Source organism: Moschus berezovskii, chromosome 3, assembly GCF_049115385.1.
Source record: "Moschus berezovskii isolate FMDL1 chromosome 3, NW_MosBer_1.0, whole genome shotgun sequence".
NCBI lineage: Eukaryota > Metazoa > Chordata > Mammalia > Artiodactyla > Moschidae > Moschus > Moschus berezovskii.
Window position 1 is genome coordinate 75,774,200 of NC_142462.1, and position 27,593 is coordinate 75,801,792.

The 27,593-nt window shown below is 43.3% G+C and overlaps 1 protein-coding gene across 1 annotated transcript in view; it reads right to left on the reverse strand.

The window, feature by feature from the left end:
• Positions 1-27,593, reverse strand: part of CHN2 (chimerin 2) — a 333,380-nt gene that overhangs the window by 99,902 nt on the left and 205,885 nt on the right. The window contains exons 5-6 of the mRNA XM_055420952.2: positions 24,658-24,771; positions 22,059-22,344 (exon numbers count right to left, since the gene is read on the reverse strand). Coding sequence (XP_055276927.1) covers positions 22,059-22,344; positions 24,658-24,771 — 400 coding nt within the window. The remainder of the gene's footprint in view (positions 1-22,058; positions 22,345-24,657; positions 24,772-27,593) is intronic.

The following is a 27,593-nucleotide window of genomic DNA, read 5'->3' on the forward strand; positions in this document are numbered from 1 at the left end:
ACCAGCAGTATACCAGTGGCTGGAATTCATAGCTCACCTGGCAGGTGTCAGCTGCTGTCCCACAATATACTTCACCAACACAGGCTGAAAGATGATAAATGATGTGCCCCAGGCCACAGAGCTGACCAAAGCGTAGGTTTCCCAGCCCCTGCTCTCAACTGCACCTCCATCATGCTTTTAAAAATGGATCAATAACAACAAGGGTTAAAATCATACTTAAAATAAAACTAACAAAACATATCCCTCAAAGAGAAAAACACTTAAAAATCCCTCACTTGGGAAACTACTGCAGATAGTATATGAACTTTGACCTTTAATACTTGCTGACTTAAAATTTAACTACCATGTGTAAAAGAGATAGCTAGTGGGAAGCTGCTAAATAACACAGAGCCCAGCCTGGAGCTCTGTGATGACCTAGAGGCCTGGGATTGGGGTGCAGTGGGGAGGGAGGCTCAAGAGGGAGGTGATATATGTGTGTGTGTGTATTTATTTAGATTCTTTACCATCTGAGATTCTTTACTGGCTGATTCACGTCATTTGTACATTAGAAACCAATACAACATTGTAAAGCAATTATTCTCCAATTTAAAAATTTTAAAGTTGAGTATAGATATTTCAAAGGAGAACTCTACACATTTTTCTGTCACAGTGAGGAATTTTATGTCCATATGTGGAGTAAATATTCATCCCTGTTCAGTAGTCACCTTGTTAATAGTCACCGAACATTTGACTGCAAGTTCTGTGTTTTGCCTCTCTGACAGTGTTTTAATTGTAAAAGCTGTTGACTTTCCCCAAAGTCCTTTAGGTTATCCCCCAGAAAGAAAAGATCAGAATGCTGGCTGATTTTCAAGGATCTGTGTTCTTTTTAACGCGGCCATAGTAAGGACCAGGGCTGCTCTCATACAAACCAGGGGCCGAGAATCAGATCCCCTCGGTGACCTTCTCCAGCACCTTCCAAGTGTTTCACTTGCACAGGCAAGTGCCTGCCTTCGTAGGTGCTTGCATACATGCTAACCGTACATCCCTCTGAACTTTTTCCACAGTTATTTCTGATTTTTCGGTTCATCTTCTGAGCAAAAATGTCTCTGCCAAAGTAAGTCACTGGACCACCCTCCACTTTGGAGGGAATAAAGCTGTAGAAGGCGTGGTCATTAGGAGCTTCTAGTGTCCCCAAAGTCACTTCTCTTATGTGTGGTTAGGGTGACAGGAGCATGACGACATGAAGCTCAGTTATTTGAAATCAATGGCCTTAACTTCCTCTGTGCACAAAACCTATTACCAGCTCTACTTTGATTTTCATGTCCTTCCAGAGTCTTCTCACTGGTGACCTGTCTCAGAGGCACTAAAATAGCCTCAAAGCAGGAAGGCAGGGGGGTCTGCCCTTGAATAGACAGAGGGTCTCCTGAACAACCCAGCAGTACAGACTTGGCTGTGGCAGAATGATTCCTGTGCAAGAGAAAGGAACCCAGCTGACCTGTGCTAAAAGTACAAGAAAGATATAGGATCCATCTGCTTTCCTATATTGAGTGTTAATCTGGTGGGAGGTTCAGAACACGGGGCTGGCTAGAGAATAGGGGTGCTTATTTCAAACTATCTAGCTAACAAGTAACCAGCAAACCCTCAAAGTGTCTGCCCCTGACTATTGTTTTTATATTCACAAATACACACATACACACACAAATGGAGTAATAGGTATCACTTAGAAAATTAAAAAAAAACTGCCACCTAGTGCCAAACCTACATTATTACTCCAAATTATCCTGTGTGGCTCTTCAGAATTCAGGTCTTCAGTCCACCAGCATCTTACTGTCTTACATTTACCATGGTTCAAAAGCACTCTTATTAAATAGATATTAGTTTGAGCCACATGAAACTGCCTTTCTTGTAGTTAAAAAACTATCAAATATCAACAGTTTCATATGGTTTAACCTAAATAATTCCTAGGTTTTCTACCTAGTGGATCTTTCTCTAGTTTTGAAAGTTACAGTAAGGATGTTTCACAGATAAATGGCCAACTTGGAAAATTCCTTCCTTCCATCCTTCCTTGCTTCCTTTCACCTCTCAGCAAACATTGATCATCTTTTAAGAACAGGTCCCTTGGCTGTCAGTCCTGTGAGAGCATAAAATGGAGTAAGACATTGACCTGGACCATGAGTGGCTCCTAACTAGCAGGGGAGACCAGCCTGAAACAACTCACAGAAGCACACAGCCAGGCTATAAAAAAGGTGCAGGTAAGACATGGCAGGGTGGGGGACAAGGCAGGAAGGGAGGGCTCGGGAGAGCCCCAAAGTCCTTGCCTCTGCTGAGAATTGGCTTTGTGGGAAATAAGGCACCAACTATTCAGAGAACACCTAAGATGCAGTTTGCTTATATTCTAGGAAAGTAGGAATAGAAATGCTGGGACTTATATATATATATACACACACACATATAATTATACACATGTGTGTGTTCAGTCGCTCAGCTGTGTCCAACTCTTTTAGACCCCATGGACTGTAACATGCCAGGCTCCTTTGTCCATGGAATGTTCCAGGTAAGAATACTGGGGTGGGTTGCCATTTCCTCCTCCAGGGGATCTTCCTGACCCAGGGATCAAACCTGCACCTCCTGCAACTCCTGCATTGGCAGGCAGACTCTTTACCACTGTACCACCTGGGAAGCCCAATTATACACACAATACATATTATAATATTCAATAATTATAATATATAATGTTATATTATACATAATATATATTGTATATACTATAATGTATAACATAATAATGTAATATACACTATAGTTATATAAGGCAACTCTGGAATTAGGGGAAATATTAATAGTTTATTAATAATAGATATAATTATATGTGTATAATATATAAATATATGTGATACATAATATAGAAATATACTCTTTATATATTATAGTTTATATTGTTAATATATTCTTCATATAATATTTGTGTACTATATATAAATAACAATATATATTAATATATTGTTATATATTAATATATTATTACATTAATGTAATATATATGATATATAATAATATATCATAAATATTATTAATTATGAAACTATGGAAAACAATAGTTGATAAATAATAGATACAATCAAGAATATTTGTTCTATATGTAATATATAATGATTATATATATTACTTGTCAAATATAATTTTTCCCAGTTCTAGAGTTCAGTTCAGTTCAGTCGCTCAGTCGTGTCCGACTCTTTGCGACCCCATGAATCACAGCACACCAGGCCTCCCTGTCCATCACCAACTCCCAGAGTTCTAGAGTTAGCTTATACAATTAATAACAGTCCTACTCTACTAACTGGGCTTCCCAGGTGGTGCTAGCAGTAAAGAACCCACCTGCCAATTCATGAGATAAAAGAGACATGGGTTCAATCCCTAGGTTGGGAAGATCCCCTGGAGGAGGGCATGACAACCCTCTCCAGTATTCTTGCCTGGAGAATCCCATGGACAGAGGAGCCTGGTGGGCTACAGTCCACAGGGTCGCAGAGTCAGACACGACTGAAGCGATTTAGCACTCACACACACACTCTACTGACTAGATCTGTGGTTTCAAAGTGTGGTCTCTGGATTAGCAGTTCCTGTATTTTCTGGGAAACCAGACCTCAGCCCATAGCTACCGCATCATCAGTGATGGAGGGGGTCTGAAAATCTGTGTATTAACAAACATTCCAGACTATTCTCATGTATGCTAAAATTTGAGAAACACTGGACTAGAGAAAATGTGATTAGCGGCCAAAACATTGCTGACCTCTTTCTATCACATTCTGAGCTGTTACACACTCATCAAATTGGAAGAAAACCTTTGCTCTCTTAAATAATAATCATTTACATTTTAATATCCTCTAAACTATTTAATTAGTAGGTAAATTTTTTGTAGATGTTAGAGGTCAGGATTTGTGAAGTCCAGGTTAATGAGTATTTTTATTTTCTCACCAAATTCAACATTGATTATTTTTCAAGGCCACAGCTTTTTAAAGAAAGGCATGCATTTGATTGCCTTCTTTACTGGTGTGGGAGGGGATGAGGGAAGAATACAAACACATTAATTTAACAGGCACTTATTCTGACTGTTTGTTTAAAGGACCTTGAGAGAGGGCTTTGGGGAAGAGAAGGTCACATTCTGAACAGATTAGCCCTCTGGGCTGATGCAGCTCAGTGGGATCCAGTTCCTGCACAGAAGGGCAGCACTGGGCTTCTAGTCTTCCCCTTGCATCCCAACATTGAAAACCTTGTGAAAAATCACTCACCAAACTTGCACTTTCTGTAATGGGAAGAGTAGGATGATAACTAGCTTTAGTAATAGTGCCATCACTTAAAAAATGGAAAAGGTGAACTTTAAAAAGTTTGCCAACAGCTATTGGCTTCCGGGAGGGCTTTCCAGGTGGCTCAGCCATAAACGATCCAATGGCAATGCAGGAGATGCAGGAGATGTGGGTTTGATCCGTGGGTCAGGAAGATCCCCTGGAGAAGGAAATAGCAACCTATTCCAGTATTCTTACCTGGGAAATCCCATGGACAGAGGCGCCTGGCAGGCTACAGTTCAGTGAGGTTGCAAACAGTTGGACATGACCTAGCGACTAAACAACAACATGGCTTCTGAAACTGAAAATATAGATGCAAGTGTTACTGCATCTGCCTCCTGCATTGCCCTAGTCTCCCTCCATACAGTCCATCTTCTGTGCTGGCATCAACTCATCTTTCTAAAACTTGTATCTCTGGAAGCTCCATGGCCCTTCTCCAGCTCACCCATCTCATCAGCCTCCCCTCCCCTCCCAGACCCTCTTGTCTGGGAGCCTGCTGTTTACAACCCTGTTACCAGGTTCTGCCCACACATCTCCCTTTTCTGGAAGACCCTTTTCTACCAGGCATGGGCCTCTTGCCTTGTGATTCCATTAAAACTCTTTTGACTGTATAAAACAGAAATTCTACCCAAACCAGCACTAGAACAAAAAGAAAGGGAAGTGTATCAGCTCATAAACCAAGGCTGGAGCTGCTCAAAAGATCCACTTAAGAAAGTAAGAATCTTGGGTTTTCCCTGATGGTCCAGTAGTTAAGACTCCATGCTTCCAATGCAGGGAGCAAGGATTTGAGCTCTGGTTGAAGAACTAAGATCCCATATGCTGCACAGCGTGCCCTTGCACCCGCCCCCACAAGGTCAGTTCAGTCACTCAGTTGTGTCTGACTCTTTGTGACTCCAAGGACTGCAGCAAGCCAGGCCTCCCTGTCCATCACCAACTCCCAGTGTTTACTCAAACTCATGTCCATCCAGTCGGTGATGCCATCCAGCCATCTCGTCCTCTGTCGTCCCCTTCTCCTCCCACCTTCAATCTTTCCCAGCATCAGGGTTTTTCAAATGAGTCAGCTCTTTGCATCAGGTGGCCAAAGTATTGGAGTTTCAGCTTCAACATCAGTCCTTCCAATAAATATTCAGGACTGATTTCCTTTAGGATGGACTGATTAGATCTTGCAGTCCAAGGAACTCTCAAGAGTCTTCTCCAACATCACAGTTCAAAACCATTAATTCTTTGGCACTCAGCTTTCTTTATAGTACAGCTCTCACATCCATACATGACCACTGGAAAAACCATAGCTTTGACTAGACAGACCTTTGTTGGCAAAGTAATGTCTCTGATTTTTAATATGCTGTCTAGGTTGGTCATAACTTTTCTTCCAAGGAGTAAGTGTCTTTTAATTTCATAGCTGCAATCAGCATCTGCAGTGATTTTGGAGCCCAAAAAACAAAGTCTGACACTGCTTCCACTGTTTCCCCATCTATTTGCCACGAAGTGATGGGGCCAGATGCCATGATCTTAGTTTTCTGAATCTTGAGCTTTAAGCCAAGTTTTTCACTCTCCTCTTTCATTGTCATCAAGAGGCTCTTTAGCTCTTTGCTTTCTCCCATAAGGGCGGTGTCATCTGCGTATCTGAGGTTATTGATATTTCTCCCAGAAATCTCGATTTCAGCTTGTGCTTCATCTAGCCCAGCGTTTCTCATGATGTACTCTGCATAGAAGTTAAATAAGCAGGGTGACAATATGCAGCCTTGACATACTCCTTTCCCGATTTGGAACAATCTTTTGTTTCATGTCCAGTTCCTACTGTTGCTTCCTGACCTGCATACGAATTTCTCAACATGTAGGACAGGTGGTCTGGTATTCGCATCTCTTTAAGAATTTTCCACAGTCTGCTGTGATCCACACAGTCAAAGGCTTTGGCATAGTCGATAAAGCAGAAGTAGAAGTTTTTCTGGAACTCTCTTGCTTTTTCAATAATCCAACAGATGTTGGCAATCTGATCTCTGGTTCCTCTGCCTTTTCTAAAACCAGCTTGAACATCCAGAAGTTCATGGTTCATGTACTGTTGAAGCCTGGCTTGGAGAATTTTGAGCATTACTTTACTAGCATGAAAGATGAGTGCAATTGTGTGGTAGTTTGAGCATTCTTTGGCAATGCCTTTCTTTGGGATTGGAGTGAAAACTGACCTTTTCCATTTCTGTGGCCACTGCTGAGTTTTCCAAATTTGCTGGCATATTGAGTGCACCATTTTCACAGCATCATTTTTCAGGATTTGAAATAGGTCAGCTGAAATTCCATCACCTCCACTAGCTTTGTTCGTAGTGATGCTTCCTAAGGCCCACTTAACTTCACATTCCAAGATGTCTGGCTCTAGGTCAGTGATCACACCATCATGATTATCTGGGTCATGAAGATCTTTTTTGCACAGTTCTTCTGTGTATTCTTGCCATCTCTTCTTAATATCTTCTGCTTCTGTTAGGTACATACTGTATCTGTCTTTATTGTGCCCATCTTTTCATGAAATGTGCCATTGGTATCTCCAATTTTCTTGAAGAAATCTCTAGTCTTTCCCATTCTATTGTTTTCCTCTATTTCTTTGCACTGATCACTAGGGAAGGCTTACTTATCTCTCCTTGCTATTCTTTGAAACTCTGCATTCAAATGGGTATATCTTTCCTTTTCTCCTTTGCCTTTCACTTCTCTTCTTTTCACAGCTATTTGTAAGGCTTCCTCGGACAGCCATTTTGCTTTTTTGCATTTCTTTTTCTGGGGATGGTCTTGATCCCTGTCTCCTGTACAATGTCACAAACCTCCGTCCATAGTTCATCAGGCACTCTGTCTATGAGATTTAATCCTTGCATCTATTTCTCATTTCCACTGTATAAGGGATTTGATTTAGGTCATACCTGAATGGTCTAGTGGTTTTCCCTACATTGTTCAATTGAAGTCTGAATTTGACAATAAGGAGTTCATGATCTGAATAACAGTCAGCTCCTGGTCTTGTTTTTGCTGACTGTATAGAGCTTCTCCATCTTTGGCTGCAAAGAATATAATCAATTTGATTTCAGTTTTGACCATCTGGTGATGTCCATGTGTAGAGTCTTCTCTTGTGTAGAGTCTTCTCTTGTGTTGTTGGAAGAGGGTGTTTGCTATGACCAGTGTGTTCTCTTGGCAAAATTCTATTACTTTGCCCTGCTTCATTCTGTACTCCAAGGCCAGATTTGCCTGTTACTCCAGGTGTTTCTTGACTTCCTACTTTTGCATTCCAGTCCCCTATAATGGCAAGGACATCTTTTTTGGGTGATAGCTCTAAAAGGTCTTGTAGGTCTTCATAGAACTGTTCAACTTCAGCTTCTTCAGCATTACTGGTCGGAGCATAGACTTGGATTACCGTGATATTGAATGGTTTGCCTTGGAAATGAACAGAGATCATTCTGTCGCTTTTGAGATTGCATCCAAGTACTGCATTTCAGACTCTCTTGTTGACAATGATTGCTACTCCATTTCTTCTAAGGGATTCTTGCCCACAGTAGTAGATATAATGGTCATATGAGTTAAATTCACCCATTCCAGTCCATTTTAGTTTGCTGATTCCTAAAAGAGTAACAGTCAACGTTCACTCTTGCCATCTCCTGTTTGACCACTTCCAATTTGCCTTGATTCATGGACCTGACATTCCAGGTTCCTATGCAATATTGCTCTTTATAGCATCAGACCTTGCTTCTATCACCAGTCACATCCACAACTGGGTGTTGTTTTTGCTTTGGCTCCATCTCTTCATTCTTTCTGGAATTATTTCTCTACTAATCTCCAGTAGCATATTGGGCACCTTCTGACCTGGGGAGTTCATCTTTCAGCGTCCTATCTTTTTGTCTTTTCATACTATTCATGGGGTTCTTAAGGCAAGAATACTGAAGTGGTTTGTTATTCCCCTCTCCAGTGGACCACATTTTGTCAGAACTCTCCACCATGACCCATCCATCTTGACCCACCCTGCCCCCACCACACACACACACACACACACACACACACACACACACACAAACAACTCCAGAGAAGCAAGAGCCTCTTTCTTAGTCTTTATTTTTTTTAGCAAAGACCCAGGGGCTCACTTACTGTGCTTATGTCACTTGCGATCCTGAGCTAGGCATTGTAATTGTGATTTGTCCGCCTTGAGAAGAACAGTGTTTGACAGATTAGGTACTCAGTGAATATTTATTTGTTGTTGATTACAGATAATTAAGGATGAATGAACAAGCCAACTCTTCACTGCAGCACACTAAGTGCAGTCAGAGTCATAGCTAAGTGACAGTGAGGTGGCCAAAGAAAAGCATGTCCTGGAAGGCTTGGGTGAGGCATGGGAAGAGACTTTGTAGGTAGGAAAATGCCTGAGCTTGATCCACAAATATAGGTGGAGTCCCCTGGGTCAGGGTAGGGGGCTGGCTGAGTAAGGTGGCACACTAGAAAGTTGGAGGAAACTCAGTAAAGGCTGAGGGGCATGATGTCAGCTGGAGTGCTCAGGACATGCTAATGGTTCACATGTGCTCATCTCATGGACCAGGCGAGGGAGATGAAGTAGATGAGGGCAAAGAGATGTGTGCAGGCTGGCTGGCTAAGGGGACAGAGGCATCACAGGCCCTGTGTACCACTCCAGAGTTCACTTTCAGGTAGCAGGGAGCTCTTGAAGGAGCTTCCACATCAAGAGAGCCAAGGGTTGGGTTCTGGCTGAGTAGTCATGAATACATGCGCGTGTGTGTGTCAAGTCACTTCAGCTGTGACTGACTCTTTGTGACCCTAGGGACTGTAGCCCACCAGGCCCCTCTGTCCATGGGATTCTCCAGGCAAAACTACTGGAGTGGGTTGCCATGCTCTCCTCCAGGGGATCTTCTCAACCCAGAGATTGAACCAGGGTCTCTTACATCTCCTGCATTGGTAGGTAGGATTTTTACCACTAGTGCCACCTAGGACGGAGAAGGCAATGGCAAGCCACTCCAGTACTCTTGCCTAGAAAATCCCATGGATGGAGGAGCCTGGTAGGCTGCAGTCCGTGGGGTCGCTAAGGGTTGGACACGACTGAGCAACTTCACTTTCACTTTTCACTTTCACACATTGGAGAAGGAAATGGCAACCCACTCCGGTGTTCTTGCCTGGAGAATCCCAGGGACGGGGGAGCCTGGTGGGCTTCTGTCTATGGGGTCACACAGAGTCGGACACGACTGAAGTGACTTGGCAGCAGCAGCAGCCACCTAGGAAGCCTGCGGTCATGAATAAGTTACTTCAATAACCCCAGTTCTTTCTCCCCAGAGCCAGTATGAGGGCAGAAACCCAAAGCACCCTCTCCAGCACCTTGCACATGATAGAAGCTCAATAAATGCTAGTGATTCTTCCTTTTCTTGTTACCTGATTGATTTTTACACTTAATTTACCAGAGGAAGAAAAAAAAATCCAGTAAATTAAAAACTCTATGTATCTCATTTTACAACCCCACAGTTCAGACAGTGTTTCAAAGCTGGGGGGACTGGGTCAGGCAGCACTTCCTCACATTCATGAGGGTAACTATGCCTTCAATTCCTCTCATTCCAATTTATTCCATCACAGCTGGAAGGTGTGAGATGCTGGCTTGCTGCTGAAGCATGCATTTCATACTTGTCACTTTGGGATTTAGGGGAGGTCCACATATTGAGCTTCACAATATTGCCAAATCATTTTAAAATTCATAGAGCTTCAGGCTAAAGAGACGCAGAGGGATTTTCATTCAGAAATCACAGAGGTAGGCATATTTGTCTGTAATGAACACTTGTCTTCTTAAGGAACTCTCTTAGCCAGACATATTTCTTCCTAAGAACAAATTAGTCCAGAGTAGCTGATGATTAGAATCACACCACAGAGAGACAGGAGGACTGGTATCTAAAGAGGGAAACAATTCCCAATATAGCGCTTTGTTTAGCAGTTTTCAAATTAGACACAAAGCAAGATAATTTACCTTGTCAGCGTGTAGACTAGACAGGACAGCAGCCTTGAAGTCAGCCAAGCCAGGTTCTAATTAATAGCTACTAGTGCTATGACCGAGAGGCCATCCCTGGGCCTCCCCAACTAAGGGTTTATATATATATATATATTTTTTTTTCTTTTTTATTGATAAAGCATAGGAACTCAAAACTTAAAGACTGTTATAAAGCTGAATGAAATCATATAGCTCTATAATGGATTAAAATCTATGCCATGCTTGATAAATTCAAAGCTCTTTTTTGGTAACTATAAATTTCCTACAATCATTCAAGATTAAAAGTATTAGAATTATTTTATATCATGAATTGTTTTACATGGGATTTATATAAACTGCGACAAATTATAACTAGCCCTACTCTGTTAAAGGATGTTGGGGATCTTTCTGTATCTTATTTCTGACTCTCAATTTGAGTATTAAAGAAGAATCTGTTACATAAGACAGCTGTTTGACTTCTTAATAATTGTTTTAAGTCACTGAATCACATGAGAGCCATAAAAGCTGTATTTGTAAACTTCATTCTTCTGATGGTTAGACACCATTAGCTTCATAAATGGGGACTAGGTACAAAGTGAATTATTAACTTTGTGGAAACTTTAAAGTGATTATGTGTAAAGAGAGACAAAACCAATGGGGACATTTATAAACTGGTGTCATAAAACCCAGCCAGACATTTCATTATTGAGGAATGAGGAATGCCAGTTCTGCAACATGTTTCAGAGGCAACAGACACAAATCACCTAAGAGGTAGCTCTGAAAATCTCACTTCCATTAATGTCAGTAGAAATTATTCAGGAAAAAATCCTTCTTTTTCTCCATGGTTGGTCTAGGAAAAATCCTATACATTCTTATACGCTAAGCTTTTAATTCATAAAGACTCCAGATTGGAATTTTGACCTTTCTTTCTTCAGGGTCTGCAGGTTTCCAATTCATATCCTCTGTATTACTGACAACCTGGGAGGTCTCCTGTTCAATAGAGGCTCTCTTTGGCCAGATCCTATGCTACAGATGGGGCCACATTTCTTCCCATTCTGTTAAAAAAGATTTCCTGGTAAAACCACGAGCAGATAACAATTTGGTTTATCAGAGTTCACTAGGACTCTTTAACAGATTGCCATATCTTATTTAAGTGCGTCTTTATTAAGAAATCTATAGATCCACTTACTTCTTCAGAGCCAGGGGCCAAGAGAAGGAGAGGTGAACTCCAGAGGTGGTTTAGGGGTTATTTTTCATGTCCACCTGGTAATCCAGGTGCTATGCTGCTGCTAAGTCGCTTCAGTCGTGTCCGACTCTGTGCGACCCCATAGATGGAAGCCCACCAGGCTCCCCCGTCCCTGGGATTCTCCAGGCAATATATTCCTACCTATTTCAGTAAACACAAGATGTCCCTTTTTCTGACTCCATGTCATCGTGGAGAAGAATAGTGAGTATGATTCGATTAAAATGGACCCTAAGTGTGACTGTCTGAGCTTCCTGGGTAAGAGTAAGGAGCAGTGAGTGCAGAATGAGTGCGTGGAGAGCAGGGGGTGGGGGCGGTGTGAGTTAGAGTGCTTCTGGTCACAAATACAGCCGACACCTAAACTCAGCAGCAACATTCCCTGGGCTGGGACTCGGTTCCTTTCTCCTCACTTCCCGGCTCCACTTTCTCTGGCTCTAAGGGAAGGTTAGAAGGCTTCAGCCACCCAGACTCTACTTCCTGTTGACTGCAGCTCAGAAGAAAGAGGGTAGAAGGGCCTTCTTCAGGGAACCCACAGTGCAAGTTTATTGGTTTTATGGGATGTGAGTTGATCTCATGCCCACTCTTGAACCAGCCACAGAAGCCATGGACACATGACCCCTTGGATCAGCCTTGAACCATCCACCTAAACTGAGAGTTGCGGGGGCTGGGGGACTTGGCTTGGGGTGCAGTTTTCCAAAAGACAGTGCACAGTGCTAGGTGGCAAAATGACAGCTCCTCACTGTGGGAGTAGAGGTGGGGAGACCGACAAGTCCTGACCAGACAGATGCACAGCTGGGGGAAGGAGAGGCACCAGAGGAGTAAGAAAGAGGGCGACACCCCACACCCCGCACCGGGAAAAGGAGAGAGAAGAACGGGATTCCCCAAGGTGGTGTCTCGTCCCACCAGTGCTCGACGTCACCATGTAACCTTGAGATTTGGGCCTCAGTTTCTCATCTGCACAGAGAAGAGAGTAAGAGCAGGTGGCTGGTTCTTTGTTGGAATGTGCATCAGAATTACCAGCAAAGCTGTTTTCAAGTGACAGAGGCCCCGCATCAGTTCTGTTGCCCACCCCCAGGGAAGGCCCCTAGGATGAACTCAGAGGTTGTAAACAGGGCCAGCTCAGCAGTCTCCCTGCCAGGGTGGACAACAGTCCCGGGTGACAGAAGCTTTCATCCCCATAGTCAAAGGGGATACAAGTGGAACAATCATTCCTCCCAAACAGCTCCCTGGAGATGTACAAATAGAAACTTCTTTAAGAAGTGTATTTTTGTCCACCCAGTGGTTACCCAGAGCAGCAGTTCTCCAAGTGTGGTCCACCAATGTTTGGGTGATCCTCTCAGAGCGCCCATAATGTCACACTATTTTTATTAATTACCTGTTCCAACTGACTGACATTGTAAGTAACCTTTGAGAAACTACACTTGTTTTGTTGTATTGTAAAAAAAAAAAAAAAAAAGGTTAAAAAACCCCAAATGTACATGTTGCTACATTTAAAATGGATAACCAACCTATTGTATAGCACATGGAACTCTTGCTCAATGTTATGTGGCAGCCTGGGCGGGAGGGGAGTTTGGGGGAGAATGCATACATGTATATATGTGGCTGAGTCCCTTTGTGGCCCACCTGGAACTATGATAACATTATTAACTGGCTATACCCCAATACAAAATAAAAAGTTAAAAAAATTCTTCCTTTTGTCAATGACATATATGTCTGAGGCCAGAACTTCTTCCTATACTTCAGACAAAACAATATAAATCACAAGTTGAACACAGAAGCAGATGTGAGAATCAAGATGTTGTCTGTTAGGCCAGACATTTAAGAGATTTATAAATTGTGAAACAAGGACGATATTCTCATTTTCTCTTTTTGGGAATGGGGTTGTTCTTCACAAAGATAAATTATTTATGCAAACAAAGAATGACTTCACTATCGTGATGCTGAAAAGAAATCTTTTTCTCGGTTTTACTTTCTAAAGCAGGAAGTACCAGCAGATATAACTCTCATAAACAAAAACTCTTTGGGGTCCCCAGTAATTTAAAAAGTACAAAAGGACCCTGAGGTCAAAAAGTTTGAGCATCTTAGACTTCCCTGGTGGCACAATGGATAGGAATCTGCTTGCCAATGCAGGGGACACAGGTTTGATCCTTGGTCCATGCTGTGGAGCAACTAAGCCCATGGGCCACAACTACTGAGCCCATGCTCTAGGGCCCAGGAGCTGCAACTACTGAAGCCTGTGCACCTAGAACCCATGCTCCACAACAAGAGAACTCACTGCAATGAGAAGCCTGCACACTGCAGCTAGAGAGTAGCTTCTAACGGCCGCAACTACAGAAAGACTGCACAAGGCAAGGAACACCCATTGCAGCCAAAAATAAACAAATTAAAAAAAAATTTCTAGCATCTCTAGACCAGAATCTCAGTGAATAAGATCAGTGGGGCTTTTTGTACATCTAAGGGTCCCAGGCTGGCAGAACTGCCTATCTGCTTACAACAAAGAATGAGAATGAACCAGAAAACAGATACCCCCTAGCCACTGCATAGCCCGATCTATGTCACGAAACCTGAGGAAATGGGGCCAATTCAGTGGATTCACTGCCAAAAATTTTTTCTTGCTCATTACTCCCACATCTGTGTAAGTGTGGTCTTTTGAGACGGCAGCCAGCATGTTACTCTTTTCTGAGCCACTAGATGGCACTGCTTGCATAGACAATATTCCAACAAGGATTGCATTGCGCTCTTTGCTAGAGAGATTTTGGATGGGGATGAATGAGGAGGGTTTGGACCATCTTATTCTAACACACACTGAATGTATTAGAATAACTTTCCTTTTTGTTCCTTTAAAGCTCTGACCTTGAGATGACTAATAGCGAGGGGATGGTAAAAAAAAAAAAAAAGAGTAACTTTCTGATAAAAGATAGTGAACCAAACCACCTAACTCAATTTTAGTTATTCCTCTACAGCAGAGGTTCTCAGCTTTAGCTGCATATCAGAATCACCCAGGGAATCTAAACTCCAGATGCTCAGCTCTTATCTTAAGTAGTTAAATCTGGTTTCTAGGGGTGTGTCCCAGGCATTGGTATTTTTGAAAACTCCCCAGTGGGCAGACAAGAATCCTTGTCCTATAAACTTTGTCTTAAGAAAACTACCTACTAGCCCCTAAAGAGGGCTTTCCCGATGGCTCAGTGGGTAAAGAATCTGTCTGCCATGCAGAAGACACAGGAGACGTGGGTTCAATCCCTGGGTTGGAAAAATCCTCTGAAGGGAGAAATGGCAACCCATTCCAATATTCTCATCTGAAAAATTCAATGGACAGAGGAGCCTGGTGGGTTACAGTCCATGGGGTCACAAAGAGTCAGACTGTGACTAAGTACATACTGCTGCTGCTAAGTCGCTTCAGTCGTGTCCGACTCTGTGCGACCCCATAGACTGCAGCCCACCAGGCTCCTGTCCCTGAGATTCTCCAGGCAACAACACTGGAGTGGGTTGCCATTTCCTTCTCCAATGCATGAAAGTGAAAAGTGAAAGTGAAGTCGCTCAGTCGTGTCCAGCTCTCAGTGATCCCACAGACTGCAGCCTACCAGGCTCCTCCGTCCATGGAATTTTCCAGGCAAGAGCTGGAGTGGGTTGCTATTGCCTTCTCTGAAGTACACACACATAGCACCTAAAGAAGAGACAATGACTTTTCCTTCTTTCTTCACTAAATTCTCTTAATCATCCTACATTTAATTTTTCCCATCATTTAAATTTTAGCCAATAATCCGGGGAAAGGACTCAGGGAAAAAGAAACAAAGCAAACCTTTGAACCAATCTGAGTAACCAGAACCACCAGAGTCTACTCTTAAGAATTTTTACATGCAGAGGTAGAGGTAAGAAAGAATGCCAGTGCCTAAATTAGGACAAAAAAGAATCTCAGAAAAACAACAAAAAAAGAGGCATTAGAGAAATTGGGACAGGCATCCTTAAAAGAAAATGCTTCCCCAAGTATCTGATAACCTTTACTTCCCCATCTGACCTTTGATCTAACCAGGGGTTGAGAACTTTAGAATCACCTGGAGAACCTTAAAAATAGGCTTGAGCTTCACGAGTAGAGGCTTTAATTCAGTTAAGTCAGGAGGGGTTAACATGGGTCTTTTCTAAAAAAGTTCCCAGGGTGGTTCTAACTTGAAGCCGGTTTGAGAACCACTGACCTAGCCAAATCAGCTCTTTTTCAGACTGCATGATAAATTTCACACTGCTAGGAGATTCTGATTTAAAATAACACTCTGGTAAAACCTGGTTTCATGAGCAAATGTAATCCAAGTTCAAATCCATTCATCCTTATAGCATTACATTGCATTCCATTTTATGATGCCATGTGTGCAAGGAGCAAGATGGATGATCAGAGTCATTACTGCACCTGTCACTTTTACTAGCTAAGTTATGCTCATCTTTTTCTTTCCCGAGAAAAGACTGGTTATGCCACTTACATATTTCCAAGGGACCACCTGCAGAGCAGTTCTACAGGTTTTCCAGAGCCTGTCATACGAACGTCTTTTCCAGCCCCAGGATGCCTTATATGTGAACAATGCGGGCTCTTTCTTTGGCATATGGATGCAGCGTCTCAGCTTGGGGAAGGGCATTGGGTGACACCATGCTTGAATCAACTGTCCTTGATAAAGTCACAAAGCCTATCCACCCTCCAAGACCAAGACCTCTTCCATAAGGGCGCAGTGGTGGAGCCCATCTATGTAAAGGGCTACCTCCCGATCTTGCATTAATGCCAATCATGGTTTCTGAACCTGGTGAACCAACATTCTAATGGAATTCGAACAAGGTTAACACACTGCTTGCACGGATTTTATTCTATTCATCACTTGCAATTGTATTGGTTACTCTCTGCCACATCCCTTGCGTCAAATTCAATCCTGTCCTGCTTTCGCCTGTGGTGGGGAAACTGATCAACTGTATCCCTGGCTCCTTTGTCCTCTGGCTTCCAGTGGGGTTTGTCCAGTGAGAGATACAGGCAGGAGATCGCAGGGTGGGAGGAGAGAGAAGATGAGGTATTTCTTCCACTGCTCCCTCCCTCTTGAGTGGCACAGCATCCAAGGCTCACACCCTTGCTTGATCGTAGGGGTCTCTCTCTATCACCCTCCTGTGGGAGCTCTGTTTTTATAGGAGCACCCCCACAGGAGCCCCTCTTCTGTGCTCCCCCCTCACTTCTGTGTCAGCCCCCTTTGGTGGGAGTTTCCTCTCCAGCTCTCATCAGACTCCAGGAACCCCAGTGCCTTCCCCCAGTCCCTTCAGCAGCTCCCGCCATTGCCAGTCCTTGAGAAAGATCTCTTGTTAATCAAATTCTCTTCAAAACCCCAGTGAATCTGTCTTCTATTTACTGCTGGGCCCTGACACATTTAAGACTGCCTTCTGAATTCATTTTCCACTTTTCATTCATTCACTTGGGAGTCCTGTACATAAGACTTGTGTTCCTCAAAGATCTTAACTTTAAGAGAACATCTAATGGGCAGGTTATTTTAAAGCATTCTTTTTTCTCTATCCAAGCCTCTGTGACCTCTAGATGTCTCTGAAATACCCCAGACCAAGGAAGTGGGTGCCTCAATGTCCTCTTGTATAAAACAAAGGGGATGCACGAGGCGGTCTCCAACACCCTCCTCCTCCAGGCTCTAGCTTCTCACAATGCCCCAGCGGGTTAGGGCTCAGCTCAGGGGTGGCAGGAGCTGCGCAAAGAGAACACGGAGGGAGATACACCATCTTGGTGTCCTGAGCTGTGCTGCTCCTCAGGGGGAGGGCTCAGAGCCCTTCACTCCAGACAAGGCCACTCTCCTAGTTTCACAGCAAGACAAGCAGAAACCAGAGAGCCTTCCTTGCTGCCTAGGAAAGTGGGAGGAATCTGGAAGCTGGCCTGGGGCAGCTTAAGAAAGGAGGGTGGGGTGGGGTGAAAAGGCATGTAACATGGGAGGGGCTGGGAAGAGCCCCGGGGGAGCACCGCTGAGGGGTCTGTAGGTGGGCAGGGGGCAAGGTCGGGAGGAAGCAATAGTCAGCCCATTTCCAGGCATAGTCACGCCACACTGTTACTTCGTGATTTAGGTCCTACGCTATAATTACCATCTTCAACCTTCAGTGAAAGGCTGCTAACTACAGCCTCTTTGCTAACAATCCAAAAGAGAAATGAAAGGAAAAAAAAGAAGGAAAAAAAAAACAGCTAACAGGATGGGGAAGGGGACCGGTAAGAAGGGATGGGAAAACAGTCTGGGTCCAGGGCCAGGGGGTGAGGAGTGACATGATGTAAGGAGCATGTTTTACTCCGGGTTTGCTTTAATATATGTGAATTTAGGACATAATGCATTCTGAATTAATTTTCTGAATAGGATTTATCATGGTTCAAAATTCAAAGAGTACAAAATAGTAGCAGGAGTCTTCTTCCCACCCTTGTATCTTAGACACCCCCTTCCCACTCCCCACTGGCAGTCCTCATACTAGCTTGTCATCCTTCGGGGGGTATTTTATAATTTTCCTAGAAAAAAATAAGTAAAATCTTTTTTTCTGGTTTACGTAAATAAAACCATACTATGCATACTATATCTCTTTTTGCATTTGATAACGCTGAGTAACTAACTTTCAAATTAATCCATATGAGAACATCCTCTTTCTTTTCTGTGGTTACATGATATTCCTGTATATGGGTATACCATAATTCATTCTAAGTAATTCCCAACTGTGGGCATTTAGGTCATTTTCTGACATTTGCTATTATGAAAATTAGGGAAATGATTAACAGGTAAACTATATTCTTTAGTGTGCTTGTATTACACCAAGAGTACAAATGATTTTTCTCCAGTAAAGTATAAATAGGATTTAACTCAGCAAGTAACTTTACTTAATAAATATGTGTTACTGAAAATATTGGGGTTCCCTGGTGGCTCAGATGGTAAACAATCTGCCTGTAATGCGGGAGACTCCAGTTCGATCCCTGGGTCAGGAAGATGCCCTGGAGAAGGGAATGGCTACCCATTCCACTATTCTTGCCTGGAGCCTGGTGGGTTACAGTCCATGGGGTCAGACATGACTGAGTGACTAACAATTTCACTTTAACTTTTCATTGAAAATATTGTTGTCACATATATTTGATTCAGTCAGGTATCCTTTACAAGGCTTCCCTTGTAGCTCAGCTGGTAAAGAATCCGCCTGCAATGTGGGAGACCTGGGTTCGGTCCCTGGGTTGGGAAGATCCCTTGGAGAAGGGAAAGGCTACCCACTCCAGAATTCTGGCCTGGAGAATTCCATGGACTGTATAGTTCATGGGGTCACAAAGAGTCAGACATAATTGAGCAACTTTCACGAATAATAAAATTCTTTACAAGACAATTTACTTATTAGAGCTAGTAATAGCAGTGTATTTTCAAAATCACATGTAAATATTAAGAGATTCTTACCATCGATTGACTCAGGATGGTCAAAAGCAAACGTCTTTGCTTAAGGCAATAAGAACGGAATGAGGTCCAGCTGCTCCATAGATTTAAGAAGCTTTGAACTTGGAGTTAGGAAGTCTGGGTTTGATTCCTTGTCCTGCCATTGTGACTTTTTCAATAAAATGGGGATAATCATTCCTAGCCTATGTACCTGGCAAAGCTGCTCTGAGGATAAAGTGGAAAATTATTTCACATGCGTGAAATCTGTTTACCAGCTGCAAAAGTCTGAACTGATGTTGAATCCTGTTGTTACTCTTACATTACTTACAGCACAGGTTCTGGAGATCAGTAGACAAGCAATCTATGGAATTTCTGAAACTAATTTCATAAAAGAAATGATGCTGGGCATGACCATTTTAATTAAATGCACCAAATGGTGGCACTTACATATAGTAATGTTTTAAAAATCAATTAAAGAATCAGAAAGGAAACAGATCCCTGCTGGCTAACCACCACAGTGTTTTTTTGTTTTTTCATTTGCATCCTCCCCTCTCCCTGCCTCCTCTCCAGTTATTAAAATCAAGTTCAGTGCTAACCACCTTTACAGGAGGTAAATCTAGAAACCACTCAAATCTGATAGGGTAGGTAATATCTTTTTGCCAATTAACACTGTTAATATTCTTGGATTTACATGTATCTCTGGATTCATTAGGAAATGATCAATAAAATAAGTGGGCAGATGAAGTTTAAGTACTCTGGAAAATGAAATGCTGGGCTGTCTGGATTTGAGAAATATTAGGAAGCCGACTCATTTCACTCATTAAAACCCTCAAGACATGCCATTACTGAAGCAGACAGGTGCCCCGGGCATTTCTCAGTCAATCCATTCAAGTTTCTGCCACCTCTTTTTGAGTCACTGCCACCATGGCAACAGTCCACTGACCTGCCCTTAAGGTAAATAGGATTTCTGGCAAGACTGAGACTTTTAATAATTCCACTTGTCAATAAGGTCAGAGAGAAACAGATGGAGTCGTATGAAGTTACTTCACAATCCACTAACAAAACGAGTGACCCCCTAGCAAATGACCAGACCCAGTGCCAGGAGCGTCCTCCAGGAAAGTCAACTACTGCATCATTAACGTCCAAGAAATCGGCGCCACCGTTGCCCATCCATCAAACCTTTCGCTGAGTCTGGATTTCCTCCTTCAATGTTTTCTTTATCTACCTTTTCCTGAAAAAGGTAAAAGTGTACTGGGTGGCTCACTCAAAGTAAATGTTAATCTGATGATTGATTTTCTCTAAAATTTTATTTTAATAAATAAATACAAAATGCCCTACAAGAAAGGACATATTTTCTCATGCAAGCTTCCTTATGGGACTACCATCTAGAAATATCAGTTCCTAGTGACCCAACTTTCCTCTTGGGGGACGACAAAAATCTACGAATATCAATTCTAATACCCAGGATCTAAACTCTCATCCCAAATACACCAGTCACTTCCTATTCACTTCTTCTGCTAGAAATGTTCTAGTGCGTTGTCTAGACTGCCTTTTGGGTGGCATTTCTCTCCAATTCAGAAATATAAACACCACTTCAGAGATTTATTTTACAATTCATCTTCTGATTTGTCATGGCCGGGAAAGTCGGCTTCTGGATTTTCTATTCTAAATTACTTTCTGAACAGATTTTTGCAAACAGACTAAGGAACGGCTTTTGCTTAGACAGGAACAAACTCCCAGAAAGCTGGGACTCAAGTCCTCTCTCTTCTGTTGAAATGTAAACAATCAGGAACCCTACCATTTCCCAAATCAATTATTCGCCAAAGAATAAACAGGTGCTTTGGAGACTCTGGAGTTATAAAATGGAAATGGCAAATAATTTTTTCATGGGCCAGCTGCTCAACTGATGTGATTCTGAGGCAGGTTCTCGGAGGCTCTAAAGCTCAATCAGCAAATCAGTCAGGCTCACGCCCTGTCTGCCAGCAGCCCGCCCGCCGTCCTCTGCTCTCCTCCTCCTCTTGGTGCTTTCTGCTGCATTCGCGTTGCCAAAGCTGATGCCTGGTCAGTCACCCTGAGGTTCCTCTGTTTTTTGCTCACACTGGACGACAGGGGAGGAGGGGGGCTGTTTAATTAAGAATTAGCAAACACCAGAAGGAGCTGTGCTCAACCCCGCTTATTTCTACATGCCCCAGCCCAGGCTCGCCTTAGAAGCTGGGCTCAGCACAGACTCAGGGGGGCTGACTGGCATGGCTGGCTGTCTCTTTGTTTCAGTGGAAAACAGATAGGACCAGTCAAAGCAGATGGCTCCTAAAGGGACACATCCAAAAAATCTGCTAGCAAACTGTGGCGGCGTCTTTCACATAAACAGCAACTTACTGGAGAGGAAAATCAGACCCTCCTCGCCACATCCTGCCATGGTGCCACCAGTTTGAGTATCACCCATTTTGGAGGGTCTCATCCTTGACGAGGCCCAATAACTCCTCCTCTGGGGCAAAGGATAAGCCTTCCAGAGACAGAGCCAGAGATGGGGGCATGAGCAGTGATGATGACTGTATCTTTCCAAGTCTCCTAGAGATACAGCCATCATCACAGCTAATGCCCCCATATCTGTCAATAAAATCTGTTATCTAGGTAAGACCACCTTCAAGAGGGATGATTAACCTGTGCATCACACATGGTCATCAAGTTCTAAGAGATGCAAATACTATGTATTTGGCTAGCTGGGTAGAACTGGAGATGGAGCCAGTGACACCTCAAATGGCAATTAAAAAACAAGTGATCATTTTCATCATAAAACACTAATTTTTTTAAAGGACTTTTTTTCCTTTCAAACTTTAAATAAACTCACAGACAATTATTAGTGGAAGTCCTGACTCTGACTGTATGAGTTTTGGCAAATCATCGGACATTTTTGACCTCATTGTCCTCATCTGGAAAATGAGGGAGTTGAACTGAAATCAGATTTCCAAGGTCTCCTTTAACACAAAAATTCTAAGGTTTTTTGGATGGGAGTGGGTTGCAACAGTTTGGCAAATCACATATTGAATTAAGCATCTGGTTTTTCAGCATACATTATAAACAGAGAGACTGTTTTCATCCCACGTGTGGCTTACCTTTTCGACGGCTGTGTGCTCTTCATTTGTGACGCTGGCTTTTCTTGATTCATTTTTAGACCTGCTTAGCCTTCTGGATACTTTTTCTCTGAGTAGAGTGGCATATCCAATGTGTTCATAGATGGGGTTTGTTGTCATTTTGGAAATGTATTCTGAAGCTTTTGTTTCTATGTACAGTGTTATCAAGCCATCTGTGACCAAATCATGAATCGATTCAAACCTCTTCTCGCCCACAAAGTGTTTTCCATCATAGAAGAGCCTGTAGTTTAAGGTCTGGTTTCCAAACCTGCCCATGAGGAAGGAGAGAGCACAAGAGTTTTAGAAACCAGGTCAGTGGGTGACAGTGGCAGCTAACACTTCTGGGGTTTGTACTGGATGCCAGACATTGGGCTAAGGGCCTGACATGATTTCCCCCCATTAGGTTGTCATGGAGACCCTTCAAGACAAGTGCAATTATTATTCTTTTTGACAGCTGAGGGAATTGAGACTTGAAGAGATGGGGTACCTGCTTGAGGCTATACCCCTGGAAAAGATGCAAAGATAGGTTTAACCCCAGCCAGTCCTATGGCATCATGTGGTCCTAGAAACCACTAAGGCCATGGGTCACAGTCATCCTCATTTGTATAGTCAGGGGGTACTGCCTGATTCACAAATATGTTAAAAAATTTATTCATGGGAACCAACCATGCGCCTCCATTCCCTCCCCTCTACCAGGCAATTATCTCTTCAGGGGAAGTTATAACCACTGGCCTTGGGTCCTTTGATTATTATATCTTTGACCATCATCAGTAAAGCACCCACGCTTTCTACCCTAGTCGGTCCAGCAGAAGGGGAACAGGGGAGCTGTGCAGCACACTGAGCATCACAGAGACTTAATCATTAGGGCTCTCCCCTTTTAATGCCAATTGTCCCCTCTTGGCCTTGGTCCTACAGCTCACAGCCCCTTCTGGGTTCCCCACTGGGACTGTCAGCTCCTGCTGCAGGGGATGCTGGTAAGTTGAGAAAATACTTTGCATCCCTAGAGCACTTGCTATTCATGAAGTGCTTCCTTATGATGACATCACTGAAGATATGACATCCCCAAGTACAGCTGGGAAAGCATTTTTCTACAATCACAACACCGAGACGGTGGGTTGAACACATCTCTGTGGGTTGACCTGGGAAGTGTCTCGTTGACACCATTTTTTTCCACGGAGACAGTGCTTCTTAATTCCAAAGAGTTCACAGATGAACTTTTGGAAGACAATCCAATTTTGAAATTGAAAACTTTCCTCAAACCTTGCAGGACTGCCAAGAGGATTGAAGGATATAAAATATTTGATGCAGGTTAGGAAAGTGCAGTAAAGGCAAAGCCTTTGGGGTGCTGTGATTTTTAATACTGTGATTTCACGGTAAAGTGCTTATGAGAGCTCAGTTCTGATGGCTTGCTAGCATGAAGTGTCATGACCGCGAGTGGGAGGTCTATGGGTCAATATGATCCCAGAGAGAGCCCAGTAGACCAAATGCACGTTTGTTCAGGCACACACCCACAATGTGAGGTGAAGACTTTTGACAAGGGCTAAGGGAGGCAAGCTTTCCAGGTGGCTCAGTGGGTAAAGAAGCCTGCTAATGCCTGCTAGTGCAGAAAGATGCAGGTTTGATCCCTGGGTTGGGAACATATCCCCTGGAGGAGGAGATGACAACCCTTTCCAGTATTCTTGTTTGGAAAATCCCATGGACAGAGGAGCCTGGTGGGCTACAGTCCATGGGGTTGCAAAGAGTCAGACACAACTGAGCACAGAATTTGTGCAGAAAAAGGAGGCAGATGTATGTCTCAATTCACTGGCTTGATGCTTCAGGCAGAAGCAGCTCTAGAAGCACTAAATTTGCAGATAATTCTCCCAAGAATACTGTGCATGCATAAACAGAGCTTTGGAGTCCATCAACCAATAACATCTGTGACCCAGGACACATGTAAGCCTGTAATATGCTGCTGGGCACTTTGTAAATGACGTGAAAATAAAACAAAATAATTAGGGGGAAATGGGGAACAGCTGATTAATGGAGTTTTTATTTGGGATGATGAAAAAGTTCTGGGAGATGATAATGGAGATGACTGCACAACATTGAGAATATACTTAATGCTGCTGAATTGCACACTTTCAGATAGTTAAAATGATACATTGTATGTTACGTATGTGCTTGTGCTTAGTCACTCAGCAGTGTCGGACTCTTTGCGACTCCATGGCTCCTGCCAGGCTCCTCTGGTCCACAGGGATTCTCCAGGCAAGAATACTGGAGAGGGCTGCCATGCCCTCCTCCAGGGGATCTTCCCAACTCAGGGATGGAACCCAGGTCTCCCACATTGTGGGTGGATTCTTTACCGTCTGAGCCACCAGGAAAGTCCAAGAATACTGGAATGGGTAGCCTATTCCTTTTCCAGGGGATCTTCCCAACACAGGAATCGAACCAGGGTCTCTTGCATTGCAGGCGGATTCTTTACCAGCTGAGCCACCAGGAAAGCCCTGTATGTTATGTATATTTTACCACAATAAAAAAAAGGGGGGGAAAATAAGTAAATCCTCATAAAGCAGTTGCAACTGTGGATAATCAGGTTCACCTTAGTGCTAACGTGTAGCATCCTGGCTGGCGCTGGCTTTCTCGAAGAATGTAGGCACCCTCTACGCCTCCAAGAAGCTCATCTGCCTTCTCTCGGGAGATGATACCGTGGAACCTGAGGAGAGACAAGAGCATCTTTGTTTTGAACAGACCATACACCAAGTATGGAGCACAAAGAGCTGGTTAAAAGACATGGCTGGACCACCTGGAATTTACAGCTCCTCACCTTAATGAAGAAGGAAGTGACTAATGTATAGTTCCAGATGGGCTTGGACCCACCTCCCAGCATGCACCCAAACAGATAATAAGCAAAACAAAGGAAGAAGACCAAGTCCACCTGGCTTTCTGCTATTGTCTTTGCTCACAAGCTGAAAATTAAAGTCAGAACCAAAAGCCAGGTTATGACTCTTCTTTTAACCATGGGGAATAACAAAAGAGCATTTACCAATTTAGCTCTCCGCTCACTATGTATTATCCTGATTGCAAATGAGCACATACTGATTATCACCCTGCTTACTTCAGGTGTGGGGTGTTGCTCATTTAAGAGGCTCATTCTCTGGAAAGAATAGCCAGCAGTCATGAACAGTCTTCCACTTCTTTAAATTTTGAGAGCAATCGCTTAGGGATGTGTTTGGAAAATGTACCTATTTTTCTTTTTTTAAAGACAATGTTTATTTTTTCCCTTGCTATTTAAAAAGTAATACACATGCATGTAGAAAATGCAGTAGGATTTCAGGCTTGGCCAGAGACTGCCTCGCTCTGGAAGGGATGTCTGAGTCCTAGAGAGCGTACGGTGATGCCAGGGGAGACGAGAACAGGATGGCAATTAGGGACAGTCAACCAGCCAGCTCTCTGTTGCCCTCAAACAATGACAGCTGCTTAACCCTGTTTTCAGAGATTTGATCATTCTGTGTTACCGAGGAAGGTGGGAGCTGGGTTGTGGGGTCAGGTTGGTACCGAGGGGCCCTGGACTCTTGGGAGAGGGAACAACACTCTCTTTCTAGGATTACCCAATCTTTGAGAATTTGGAAGAATAAATTAGAGAACAAAGTTTCTGGACAAATAATCCTCTTTTACCTTCCTGGAAGGGAGAGGGGAGGGAGGGAAATTGGGTACACAAGTTTTTTCCCCAGGAATGCAAAGATTTTTTAGAGGATACATGTACCAAGATAATTTTTTGGAAAAAAAAATATACCTATCACAATGGGTGCATGCTAAGTTGCTTCAGTCGTGTCCAACTCTTTGCGACCCTATGGATTATAGCCTGCCAGGCTCCTCTCTCCATGGGATTCTCCAGGCAAGAATACTGGAATGGGTTGCCATGCCCTCTTCCAGGGGATCTTCCCAATTCAGGGATCAAACCTGAGTCTCCTGTGCCTCCTGCATTGCAGGCAGATTCTTTATCACTCAGCCACCATGGAAGTTCATGTATCACAATTTTTATGTCCCTTCTATTCTGTACAGCTAGATCTTACAAGCTGAAGCTTTAGTCTTAGGGGAGCGAGGTCCCAATGTTCTGGCTTTGAGTTCTCAAATCAGCTCTCAAAAGTCTAGGGCAATGATAGCTTGGGGAAAAGGTGGGGCTGTGGCTTCTCAAATTTTGGTTTTAAATCTTGAGAGCCAACACATGGAGGTCTTAGAGCAGCACTTGTCTGGGGTGAGGATAAACGTGCTGAGTGACATAAGAGCAATCCTCCTGCCCAAAACTGTCGGAAAGGAGACCAATGTCCCCAGTTATTTTGGGAGGGAAATTGGGGGAAATCTGGCCGGAGCCCAGGTTCAATGGGTCTGCGTTGGGAGGTGGAGAAGCCTCCTTTGATGACGAGATTGGGCATGTTCAGGGTGGTTTGCCCATAGACTGGAGACCTCCTTTGTAGCAAGACCTGGGGCTGGAGAGGGCTGGACAGATGGTCTGAGCAGGGACCTGAGGGCAGCCTGCAGTTACCAGGCCAGTGAGATAGAGACATACAGACAGAAAGACAGACAGACAGACTTGGGGAGGGTAGAAGAGTAGAGGGCACTGGAAAGTTTCCCATATCAGAGTCAGAAAGGGCAGAAGCTGGTGCCACAAGATGTTTAGGCTGGGATGTCCAGGATACAACCAGACAGGGCAGGGCAGGGGGTGGGACTGACCATGGCAGGAAGAGACACACACAGAGGAGGGCACAGAAACTGGACACCCCAGGCCCCGATCACTCTCTGGGCGGAGAAGGGCAAAAAAAATGAGAGGAGGAACATCCTAAACAGGCGGTTAACCTGAAAGCAGCTTCGTTTAAACTCCCTTGTTTTAGGGATGGCCAGCAGCAGATGTCAAGTGTCAAGAACTAAGATAAATTCAATTGTTTGAAAGAAGTAACAATTTTGTGCACCTGAAGACTCAGCCTGCAGCTCACCCTTTAGGGATAGATTTTAAAGTGTCCTACGTATATATATTTATATATATATATAATGATCCCAACTTTTCAAAAAGAAAGCCTGCACAAAGATTGGAAAGAAAGAGATGAAGGGGAAAAAGTTAACAATACTTCTCTTTAATGGTGGGTTATAGTGTTTTCCACATTGGCAATTCCTCTATGGGCCTCCCTGATAGCTCAGTTGGTAAAGAGTCCGCCTGCAATGCAGGAGACCCTAGTTTGATTCCTGGATCAGAAAGATCCACTGGAGAAGGGATAGGCTACTTACTCCAGTATTCTTGGGCTTCCCTTGTGGCTCAGCTGATAAAGAATCTGCCTGTAATGCGGGAGACCTGGGTTTGATCCCTGTGCTCTAATTTTCCCAAATTAATTTTCCCAAGTTAATTAGGTATTGTTTAACTTTTTAAGAACCAAAGCAATACCTATTCACAGTGGGAAAATTAAAAGGCACAAAAGAAATAAAAATATAAACAGTAGAGAAATACAAATTCCTTTTTCACTAATGATACCCATTGTCCACACT